Here is a 13,158-nt window from a genome sequence, read left to right on the forward strand (position 1 = left end):
CAACAATGTAAACTATCAAGTGGCAAGATTGAAGATGTGTTTGTTTGCAAGTTGGTTACTATTTGTGGTGGTTTGGGTGCTTTTCATTTAGTAATAAGCAATTAGGGACCCTTGTAGTTGCATGTAATTTTTGGGTGTTTTTTGTCTTATGAAATTGTAACTAGGGAATGTGGTAGTTTTTGGTATTTGATAATGTAATATCAGTTTAGGGTTATTTTGGACAACTTCAGAAATTTGTAACCTTTTCAAGGATATAATGACAATGTATTGCAGTTATCACCGAATGTTAATGTATATTTGTTGTTTCAGAAAACAGTTCTTATAACCAAAAATGTGTTCCATAAACATGACAACTAACAGTTGGTATAAACCATAAACATCATTCTTCAACAATGACAAAAGGTTGACATTAGTTTCATGACCAAAAGGGCTAAAAGACCAAAATAAAACCATTACAACAAACTAGTTTTAAACCATTACATCCAAATGCACAAAAGTTGTGCTAAACCAAAAGATAAGTTTTTAAACAAAATACACTAATTCCTGCATTGACTGCTACCTCCATTCCCTCCTTGACTGCATCATGCATTCCCTCCTTGACTGCTTCCTGCATTCCCTCCTTCATTTCTTCCTGCATTCCCACCTTGACCCTTGCACGTCCTTGAGTTATGACCCCTATTGTTGCATTTCCCACACCTAACACTAACAAACTTTCTGGTAAGTTTTTCAGGTTCACCTGCACCATGATTTTGCATCTGTTTATCATATTTTTCATCTGCACTTCTCTTTCTCTTGGTGTTAGGTCTCCCAGGTTGATTGTAATGTGGTGGTGGTGTTAATTGAAATGGACAGGTACTTTTTGGCCACATGGCTCTACCCTTTATAGGGTCCACAGTGTAAGAGTAAGCTTCATTCCATGTTTGAAGCCAATACACTTTGTTAACATAAGTGTAAAGCTCCCCAACTTTGTCTCCACTATCAGCCATTTCATGTATTGTAGCTATGGCATGCCTGCATGGAATCCCATTCAATTCCCACCTTCTACATGTACATGACATATTTTTCATGTCAACCACATGCTGGTCATGCCAAGGACCATAAACTTCATACTTTGCAGTCCCATTCCATCTAGCTCTATATTGGACTGAAGCTTCCCTATTTCTCTCAAGTAACTTTGATGCTGTTGGAGTGAGTGGACCTGGAGCTTTGGACATCACTTTCTTCACATTGCAAATCCTCTTCATAAGGTACTGCCTGATGTACTCAAGACAACTTATGATGGGCTTATTCCTACCATGAATAAGCTTACTGTTGAAAACCTCACATAAATTGTTGAGCAATATATCTGATCCTGCTCTGCCTGTATTAAACAAGAAAATTATATGAACTAAACCATATACAATGAGCACTAGTAAAGCTTCACCTAAGTTAGGGAATGTAACCTGAAAAGTGGCTTCTAGCCCAATGGTGAGGGGGGATTTTCTTCAACCACTCAAAAGCATCCTTATCAAACTTGTTAAGTTCATTCATGTAGTGTTCAAATTCTGGTACTGTGGTTGCTATTGCACACTGCCATAAGTGATCTTTATACTCTTTTGTTTTCCATTTTTTCCTCATGTTCTCATAAATATGTCTTAGACAGAATCGATGCTCAGCCTGTGGGTATAGTTGTGCTATAGCAGGTAAGAGTCCCTGTAAAGGATTATTTCACATAATCATTGCAACAATCATATACAAATAAACTATTAGTAATACAAAAAGAAGAAAATAGTACCTTTTGTCTATCACTCATGAAAGTAAAGTTAGAATTTGAGCACAACTCTAAGTCATCTCCCAAGCATTCTAGAAACCATTTCCAGCTACTCATATTTTCAGTCTCAACAATGGCATATGCAAGTGGGTATATGCCGTTGTTTGAATCCAATCCAACTGCTGTGAGTACTTGGCCTGGAAAGGGTCCTTTCATAAAAGCACCATCTAGTCCCAGAATATCTCTTAAACCTGCTTTAAACCCTTTCTTTAATGCCCCTAAGCAAATATACACCCTTTTAAAATGCCTTGTTTCTCTAGTACTGTTAGGCTCATTAACAACCTCAAGCTTCACAGTTGTACCCACATTAGTTGCTTGTAGTTCCATAAGATAATCTCTTAACACCTCGTATTGCTTTGTGTAGTCACCACTCACTTGCTTTGTAGCTGTTGCTTTTGCTCTCTGTACTTTGTGTATGGACACACCAACTTGAAGCCTCTTCTGAACTTGCTCTTGAATGCTTCGAAGGGGTACTGTAGGGTTAGACTCGACCATGTCTAAGATTTCTGCAGATATATACTTCGCAGTGCAAGCCCTAAGTTTTCTAGTTTGAACACAAGTATGTTTGTCTAGTAAAGTTTTCACATACCAATAATCACTATCTTTTGACCGTGAAGTCTGCATTGACCAAGAACAATTTAATTTATTGCCCTTACCTACCCCACTTGCATTTACATTAGGTACATTACCTTTACACACAACCCTAAGCCTTGTTTTGTCGTTTTTCTTGAAGCCAAGATTCCTTCTAGTCTCAATGGCAAGTTTGTTGACTTTGTTCTTAATTTCCTTTTTACTTTTATACTTTTGACCCACTTGAAAAGTAACTGTATGGACTTCACCAAGAGAGCACTTCTTCTCCTTCACCATCTGTTTTAATATTGCTTTCCTTCTTTCATCATCACTATCTTCACCTAATGAGTCCCATTCATCATTATCAATTACTTCAACATCTTCAACATCTTCTGTATCAACAACTTCATTTTCAGTCTCAACACCTTTTCCTCTGTCAACATATTCAACATCTAGATCAACATTCATATAGAAATCACTCATGTCCACCTCAATATCACTTACATAGTTTTCTTCATCTTCAAGAAAATCACTGTCTTCCTCACTCCCTTCACTACCCCCTTCACTACCTCCTTCACCAAGTCCTTCACAAACTCCCTCACTTTCAAATTGAACTTCCCCTAGTCCTGTGCCAAGTTCTGCACCAACACCCATACTCTGACCATTACCATCATTAAAAGTATGTTGATCAAAGAAAGGATCAAAGTCTTCAAATTGAAATGGTTGGTCATCAAAGGTATCAAACTCTCTTGTATTTACTTCTTGGTCACCAACATTTGCACCTTGATCATGAACTTCTGTATCTTGATTACCAACAGTTGCACCTTGATCACTAACATTTGCTCCTTCATTACCAATTTCAACATGTGTATCTTGACCACTAACAGTTGCACCTTGCTCACTAATATTTGCACCTTCATTACCAATTTCAACATGTGCATCTTGATCACCAACAGTTGCAGTGTGTTCCAAGTTGAAACACAATTTCTTACTACATGATTGACTCCCATCAACTAACCTCAATATCTTATTTGAATTGTATTCGGGTGTCTCATATCTTACTAAACACAATTCAAGATTTGGGACATCTTGATCACCAACAGTTGCAGTGGGCACATCATCTGCTATTTCCTCAATTATGACCCTAGGTTTAACTCTTGGAGACATAAAGTATGTAAGTAACTTAGTTTCATTATGTTCAGTGTATACCTTGATGATCTTATGATGTTCAATGTACTGTGCAAGACTAAGTACATCAATATCATTCCCTAGAGCTTTAAGACCAAACTCCAAATCTCCATTTGGCAATTGATAGTGGTAGTAAATGACTGGTGGTACATCATAACCAAGCTTCAGCATCACCTCGTCCAACTCATGCACAGAGAACTCATCCATGTCTACCAAGTCAATGTGGTCTAATTTTCCTTCAATGTAGCTTATCCCTGGGAATTTTGTGAACCTCCCTCCATGATGGAGCTCAATAGTGAACATCGTGGGATATCCTTCTGTAAAAATCATGAACCAAACCAAAAAAACATTACTTTATATGGATTGTAAAAGATTTTTTTTTGTTTCAAAGAAATATGTAAGAAACAGAGTACGTTACCGTAAATTCGGATTGCATCAAAACACTGATTTCTTGGCCTGATTTCCCACATTTGGACCTCCCTCGTGGATTCAAACTTACGATTGCGGTTGATGATCAAATGCAAGATTTCAATGAACGATTAGGGTTTTCGATCAACAAGTTGGGTTTAGTGCGTAGAGTATAGTGAAGGGTCATTAACTGTGTATATCATTCAATATGGCGGTAATCGATGATATGGAGGTGGAAAGACGAAAATACCCCGGTCTTTATTGTATGTAACGGAGTATATGGACGGAAGTGAATGGGAGGGACCAAAAACAATGGAAAAATCCAATTTTGGACCAGTGGTGCATCAAACTATCGTTTTGGACCAAAGTCGCATAATTTTGCCAAACACAGGGACCATTTTTGCAATTTTGTCATGTATATTTGTATAAGCAAGCAGGTATATTTTTATAAATTATTGTTATATTCTTAAAATATATTATTATCCAGAGCACTTAAGCCCCATTGTATTTATAGTTGTATATCTTTTATCGGTTGATTCAATCTAAACAATTCTCTGATACCAATCTGTCGCAACCCAAAACCAGAACGACGGAAATGTTCGTGGGCAGAGGATCTCATGTTTAGTATCACAAGGCATGCATCATATTAATCAAAGTAATTAACAACCATTTCATTAGAAAGAAATTGTTTACAAAGTATGTGTTCACAAAACATAGAATACATATGTAACTAACAAAACAAGACTTGAAGCTATTATGCTCCATCTTCTGAATTCCCTGTGTGCGTACATGTCTACTAGTTTCCTGAGAATACAAGTTATTTTGAAAGAGAGGATCAACATTTAAGCTGGTGAGTTCATAAGATTTTAGTGATGTAAGTGAGTTGTAAGAAAGCTTTAGTAAGTTGTAAGTTTTGTTTAGAAAAGTTTGCCTGTTCCTCCAGAAAATCCTATATTTCCTGCTTTGATGAAAGATAAGTAAAAATGACTCTACAATCCTTTCTATGAGTACTAAGCGGATACAAGTTATATAAAACCCATAGTAAACAAACAATCCATTGTGTGTATCTTCCTTAAGCCCACAACCAAACAAGGAACAGAGAATGAGGCGGATGGCACACATCCCATTGGTTGTTAGATCCCTGTTGTATATAACCTTGGTGTAATCACTTGGTACTCATAGAGTTAGCTGAAATAGTTCCTTTATATTGATGAAAACATTCTTTAAGAAAACCCTTATTTCTTTTAGTAAAAATTGGTAACCATAGTAGTTCCTTCTATAATATCTTAGTTTATACTAGCTATATATAATCTAATATCGAACAGATAGTTAATTGTGTGAATCTGCCCTAAGCCCACAACCAAAAAAGGAACAAGAAATGAGGCGGAAGACACACATCTAAGTATCTATCAGTTATTAATTATATATAACCCTGATGTACAAACTAAGATATTATAGAATTAACCACCTAAGGTCCTTTAAGTTTATACGGGTTTAATAAAATGGATTAAACCCTTTACTGGTAAGTTTCTAGTTTTGTATACCAAATGTTCTATTTGAAAAGTATGTTTTGTACTAGAAAAATATGCATTGAATTAGTGTCCTATGAAGTGACCCGTACCTGGTATCCCTTATGATTACTTGGTGTATACGATATATATATATATATATATATATATATATATATATATATATATATATATATATATATATAAAAGATCGAATAGATAGTAGATTAGGAGAATCTGCTCTTAGCCCATAACCACACATGGAACATGAAATGAAGCAGAAAACACACATCCTATTACATGTCAGACCCGATTTATATATATCCCTGATGTGTACACTAAGGAATAATAAAGTTATCATTAAAGGTCCTTTTCTACTGAATGTACTAGACTCAACTGTTTTGTTTGTCATTTGAAAAGATGTAAGTTTTCCCTAGTTTATAACTATCTTAACTCGAAAATAGTTTGCATTAACTTTCAAGTGGAAATGTCACAATATGAAAGTAATGGGAAAATGTAAGTACCCAATTGTCTTTTGATTTGACATCCTAATGTACTGATTACCTTAAAACATGTATGTTTTATTAAGGTCATAATGTGATGGATAGTACCCATACTATACGCTCTCCATGCAAGAGATTATGGGGACCAAACGCGACTTCTACAAACAAATTGCTAGGCCGTGTAAATTCACATTAAAGTTATATGATCATGTATACCCAATTTACTATCACATTTTGTTTAGAATAATGTGTTAATGATTACTGGTATAGATAGATCTTATGGTGTTCTCCTGCTAAAGCATTAAGTATAATCGTTCTGTTATAATATCTTAGTATGTTCTTTCGGTTATCATTTCTAGTGTATAATATGTCTCTCTGATGTATTGTATCTACCTCCCTGTTTCTCTTTATAGTATGCTCTAGTATCTAGTAAGAACTGAACCTCTAAACTGTACCCCTTATAGTTTACTAGTGTTTTACTTGAACTGTTATTGAAAATACTCATTTTACTACTAAGTTATGCTTGTACTTTAGAAACGGAGTTTTGTTAAACTACAAAGTGACATAACTTTAAAAGAGTTTTTGAAATGTTTTGATCACTTATAAAAGACATAAGCAATCTTTTGAAAGATGTTTATAACAAAAATTTATACAATTATCATTGTGTTCAACTTTTATTCCCCCCTCAAAATCATTTAAAACAGTTTAAAAGATTGATTATATGGGTATGAACTCACCTTATGTGGGTGATTTAAACGAATATGCATGTAAAGATGAGAAGTTCCAAGAATGAATTCCCATAACACAAGCGAGTCCTAAATGGCATATAGGGCAAGTATTTGTATGAATATAGTGTTTATAAGCAACTAACATGCATGGAAACACCCTTAGGGACTTGGACAAAGTGTTGAAATCACATGTGATTGATCAAAGGGGTTTTTAAGGCCACCAAATAGTGTTTACAACCATGGAGTTTACGACCTTAAACTCATGGTCAAACTTGTATAAGAGGGTGTTTCAATGCTAGGGAAACTTGAGGGACCATTGCTCTACACAAGGATGAGAAAAACCAACTTAATGGAAGGTGTTGAGGTGTTTACGACCACACCATAAAGTGTATGGCCGTAAAATAGCAAATGGTCTTATTTTGGGTCTTAAAGGCAAGGAGTTTCAATGGTTCATGTGTTCCAAGGGTTAGCAAGGCTCTAGAAGTGTTTAAGGCTCAAAACATGACAAATACATGGATTTACTGCCAAGGGAGATACTCCTGGCTGTAAACTCTCTTTGATGTTGAGTTTGATGATGTTTCAAGGCTATGATCTAGTGTTTAAAATGCACTACTATATGATAGATAGAATACTCACACTTTTGAGGGCCTTTGATGAGTTTTCGGGCACGAAGAACAAGTGTGTGTTCTTAGTGAAATTTGAAGATCTAGCCAAAAGATGTTTTCCATGGATGAATCATGAGAATGAGGCATGATTAGGAAGGATAACAACAACTAGAGGGAAGAATCACTTACATTTTTAAAGGATCTAGATGAAGAACTTGATGATACGTGAGAGAGAAATCAAGTGTTCTTGAGTTGGAAATGTAAGAATGAAAGAAAGTGAAGCAAATGAGACCTTAAGGGGGGAGTTTATGGCCAATATTGAGTTTACGACCGTAAACGCAAGTGTTGTGGCCGTGAACTCCTTTTGGTGGTGTTACAGGCTCGAATGTTGTACAGTGAATCTAGCAGGTACTTCCTAACACTCTTTCCTTGAACGTACTTGGTTTAAAACACTCAAACAGACTCTAAACAGTGCTAAATGAAAGCAGGAGCGAGTCTGACTTAAGGTTGATTAGCTTGACTTATAAGGCAAAAAATTTCGGATGGTCACAATTACGCTCAGTGTATGTCCCGGTTTCACTCTTTTCACTCATTTGGACTTAATCAGTTAAGACCTTGGTTTATATTACAGATCTGGACTCCCTAATAGCTCTTACTCCATAAATTCATTGAATTTTAGCCTTTGCATAGCTGATATGGTCACAAACACACAAAACTCTCACTCTCTTATCTCAAAAGGTCATAACTCATGCATGGCTTGATTCCAACGTTCAAGATTGGTTTTTTATGACATTACACCACTAAATACACTCAAAGGGGTTAATCAAAGTCTTTGGAGCTCAATATCTCATAAAGTCTCCATCTTTTGGGACAAAAACCCTAAAATACTCTACTATGATACACAAATCAAAAGAGTAAAAAAGCTTGAAGCTTTATACTTCTATGTGAAGCTCTCAACAAAGATATGCTTAGATCCAAGGGCCTGGACTCTCACTACTTTTTCTCCAAAGCTTCCCCTTCACTGCAAGAACACACAAAGACTCTCAAAGGCTCTCCAATGCACTCACAAGTTTAAGAACGAAGGTTTAGGGCACAAGAGGGTTTGTTGTCTGAGAATGGTGGCGAGGAATGAGGCCATCATATAATTTATATAGGGACTCACCCTAAATTAGGGTTTTCACTCTGGCCTAGTACGCACAACGTACCCTCTGGTATGTTCAACATAATAGGTGGCTTCCACATTAAATGCACATATATGAGTACGCTGAGCGTACACTCGCGTACTCATTCACCACCTTTTCTCAATAAAGGGCTAAAATGGACAAGTACTCAAAAGATCAAGGGTTTCAAGGTATAACTGGACTTGGGATGTTACAAATATAATCATATATATAGAGTTGTTTTTAACTATTTTTATTGTAAGTTACGTAAGCTACTTATTTGAAAACTTTTCATGATTATAAAAATATCTTTAGGAAATATTTGAATTAAATTGAGATTACTGTTAGTTTTTGCATTTATCACTACAATTTATCACTTTTATCTATTTACAAAATATTCGTTAGTTTTTTAAGTGGAACTGAAATTTATATTTAAGTTGATGTTGTAATGTTATATTTAAATTAATAATTTAAGTATTTTGTCCAAACCTTTTAAAAGTTGTAGCTTTAAACTGATAATGGTTTACATACAACAACATTTTAAATCTAATAAATTTAGTATAATATATTAAAAGTTAAAGACATAACTTTATAAGTAGAAGTAAGATATTATTTTAAAATTAAAATTTAGTTTATTTATGATTACACTTTAGGTTTGATAGTTATTTAACTTTATTAACCAACTTATAATTATTATTAGAAAGACACTATAATTTATCACTTTTAATTATTTACAAAAGATTTTTTAGGTTGTTTAAGTTCAACTAAAATTTATATTTAAGTTGGCCATGTAATGTTATATTTAAATTAATAATTTATGTATTTTATACAAATTGTTCCAAAATTGTATCTTTAAAATGATAATGGTTTACATTAAAACTAATAAAGTAAGTATAATATGTTAAAATTTAAAAAACATAATTTTATAAGTAGAAGTAAATATATTATTTTAATATTGAAATTTAGTTTATATATAATTAGACTTTAGGTTTGATATTTATTTAACCTTTTAGCCAACTTATAATTATTATTATAAAGAAATTGAAAATTCGTGGGACTTTCAAATGAATGTGGTGAAAGGAAAAATACATGGAAGTTTCAAATAAATGTGTTGAAAGGAAAAATGCTTCATTTCTATATATATATATATATATATATATATATATATATATATATATATATATATATATATATATATATATATATACATACATACATACATACATACATACATACTAGGCTAATGCCTGCGCATTCCGTGGGATATAAAAAAAATTTATATAAAAAATAACTAAATCATTGTTATTAACAATTAAATAATAATTTCATAAAAATATAAAAAAAAGATTTTTAGTATTGTTATTATGTTGAACTATATTATAAAAGATAAGGTCGGAACTTGAAGTTGTTTTGCATATACAAAGTTATATGATTAAAATAGAAAAAAAAAAAACTAATTTATCTAAAAATAATAATTTCGTATTAAATTAAAATGTTTATATTAAATATTATCATTATGTAGAAAATACGATAATAGAGACATCTTTTTATTTATCTTAAATTTTATCATTGTGTACAAGATATGATAATAAAGACAACTTTTTATCTTAAATAGTAAAAAAAATGTTTTGTATCATAAATATTATCGTAATTATGTAGAACATATGATAATAGCGATGTCTTTTATAAGGTTAAAACTTTAAATTGTATTACATACATGGTTGTAAAACTTGGCTAACACAACCAAATAGTCGACAAGTTACTTAAACTCGGCCTCCAATGGAAGCGAGTTTTCCTAACTCAGCCAGAAGACACTCGGATCCTTATTAAACTTGATCCAAATCTAAAATATACGATCCAAAATCATTTTCAAAATTCTGAAATTTAATTAGTCAGTTGTCGACAAACACAATCTCACCAAAGAATACACTTAACGTCCTACAAAGTTAGATGCAAGGAAGATCTCATGGCTTAGTCCCTTTAAAATATTTCACAATCTTTCCTATTTATAGAGGAGAATACATTCTCTTGTTTACTTTCACGATCAATGTAGGATGAAGCCATTTTAATTAAACTCATTTATTTATTTGCCAATAATTTCATTTTCTTAAATAAAATATTAAATAATAAAAATAAAATGTTATCCACAAAATTTATTGTTGAATAGTTTCATTTTTCAGTAATCTCGTAAGTTGCTATAAAAAATCAAGTTTTTATTGAATAACTTTTTGTTAAATCCTAAAATCATAAATTTAATTAGATATTTAATATAGAAAATTTGTTTATATGTATTTTCATCATTCCAAATGTCATTATAAAATGAATTCATTTATAAAATATAATCGAATATATATTTCATGCTTTTGAATCAAAGTGATTTTTCAAACAATTATAATTTATGTTTAGGTAGATTTTTTTATATTTATATAACATTATGTAAATTATAATATTATTATAAACAATTTGAGTAAACATAGGAGTTTCAAATGTATGTGGTGAAAGAAAAATGCTTCATTTATCGGTCCAAATTGATCAAACTCGGACCGATTCAGCTTAATATACCAAACTACATAACGTTTTTTCTATTGAAACCCGGTTTGTATATATTTTGTGTTTTTGAATCAAATTTATTTTTCAAACAATTATAATTTTATGTTTAGGTAACTTATTTATAATATTATTAGAAACAATTTGAAAAATAATGGGAGTTTCAAATGTATATGCTGAAAGGAAAATGCTTCGTTTATCGGTCCAAATTGGTCAAACTCAGACCGATTCAACTCAATATACAAACTACATAACGGTTTTTCAACTGAAACTCTGTTTGAACCTAAAAAAAACCTTGGTCAAAACCATTTTCGGGATTCTAAAACTTAAATGGACAGTTGCCAATAAAGACAATCTCACCAAAGAATACCCTTAACATCCTAAAAAGGTAGGAATAAGGAAGTTCTCATGGTTTGGTCATTTCAAACATTTCACAACCTTTCCTATTTATAGAAGAGGAAACACTCTCTTATTTACTCTCACCATCGATGTGGGATGAATACATTGTAATAAAACACGTTTTCTTGATAATAAAACATTATTCAACTTATTTAGTAAAACACCATTTCTCTTGTTTACCCTTTCTTTATTGTTCAATAGTTCCATTTTTCTATAATCTCGTAAGTTGCTATCCAAAAAAGTATAGAAAAGCTTGTTTATATGTATCTTCAAGATTCAAAAGTTCATTATAAAAAGAATTCATTTATAAAATATAATATGCGCATATATTTTGTGCTTTTGATCAAATCGAATTTTTCAAACAATTATAATTTTATTTTTAATTAGATGTTTTTTATATTTATATAACATCATGTAACTTTTTTAAAATATCATTGGAAACAATTTGAAAAATCATGAGAGTTTCAAATGTATGTAGTGAAAGGAAAATGCTTCGTTTATGGTCCAAATAGATCAAACTCGGACCGATTCAACTAAATATACCAAACTACATATTTTTTTCTAGTGAAACCCGGTTTGTATATATTTTGTGCTTTTGAATCAAAGTGATTTTTCAAACAGTTATAATTTTAGGTTTAGGTAGATGCTTTATTATATTTATATAAAATTATGTAACTTATTTATAATATTATTAAAAATAATTTGAAAAATCATGGGAGTTTCAAATGTTTGTTGTGAAAGGAAAATGATTCCTTTAATGGTCCAAATTGATCAAGCTCTGGTTCAATTCAATATACCCAACTACATAATTTTTTTTTCTAACTGAAACACGGTTTAAACCTGAAAAAATTCGGTTCAAAACCATTTTTGGAATTCTAAAAGTTAACTGGACACTTGCCAATATAGACAATCTCACCAAATAATACCTTCAAAATCCTACAAAGGTAGGCATGCGGAAGTTCTCATTGTTTGGTCCCTTTGAAACATTTCACAACCTTTCCTATTTATAGAAGAGGAAACAATATCTTGTTTACCCTCACCATCAATGTAGGATGAAGACATTGTAATAAAACATCATTTCTTGTTGATAGAACATTACTTAACTTATTTATAATATTATTGTAAAGAAATTGAAGAGTCATGAGAGTTTCAAATGAATATGGTGAAAGGAAGTTAAAAAAGGGGGTTTCAAATGCATAAGATTCAAGAAAAATGCTAGCTTTATAAGTATGTATGATATGATACTAGGCGAATCCCCGCGCGTTGCGTGGGAATAGAATTATATAGTTATAATAAATAAATTTACCAAATTATTATTTAATATTTCTACTTTGAAACAAAATGTTAGTAGTAAAACAAACATTTAGTTAACATATTGGTTTTCTTAAACATTATAGTTTAATTTTTTAAGTCATTGTGATATATACAATTATTTGATAATTTTATAAACTATTTAAAATATTGTAAATTATATATCAAATTAATGATTATATAACGGGTAACAAAACGTATGAACCAAAATATGAACAGCAACTTTTAGTAACATAAAAATAGAAAACATCTATTATAACATATGTATTAAAAAAGATATATATATATATATATATATATATATATATATATATATATATATATATATATATATATATATGCAACGAACAATAAAAAAAATATGAAAAATAAATACTATAACTTTTAATAACATAAAAATACTAAAACATCTATTATAACA

General features: G+C 31.6%; 1 protein-coding gene across 1 annotated transcript; it reads right to left on the minus strand.

Moving 5' to 3' along the window:
• Positions 1 to 581: 581 nt before the first annotated feature.
• Positions 582 to 1,214, minus strand: LOC145035463 (uncharacterized). Its single transcript, XM_078984006.1, has one exon. It carries the CDS (start codon positions 1,212 to 1,214, stop codon positions 582 to 584), a length of 633 nt encoding a protein of 210 aa, XP_078840132.1.
• Positions 1,215 to 13,158: the final 11,944 nt, after the last annotated feature.

The sequence above is a fragment of the Lactuca saligna genome, chromosome 3 (assembly GCF_052625555.1).
Source record: "Lactuca saligna cultivar CGN05327 chromosome 3, ASM5262555v1, whole genome shotgun sequence".
Taxonomy (NCBI): domain Eukaryota; kingdom Viridiplantae; phylum Streptophyta; class Magnoliopsida; order Asterales; family Asteraceae; genus Lactuca; species Lactuca saligna.

What these genes read in the sequence shown, in the direction of transcription:
- LOC145035463 (XM_078984006.1), bottom strand. Translation starts at nt 1,214, where the DNA reads ATGTCCAAAGCTCCAGGTCCACTCACTCCAACAGCATCAAAGTTACTT.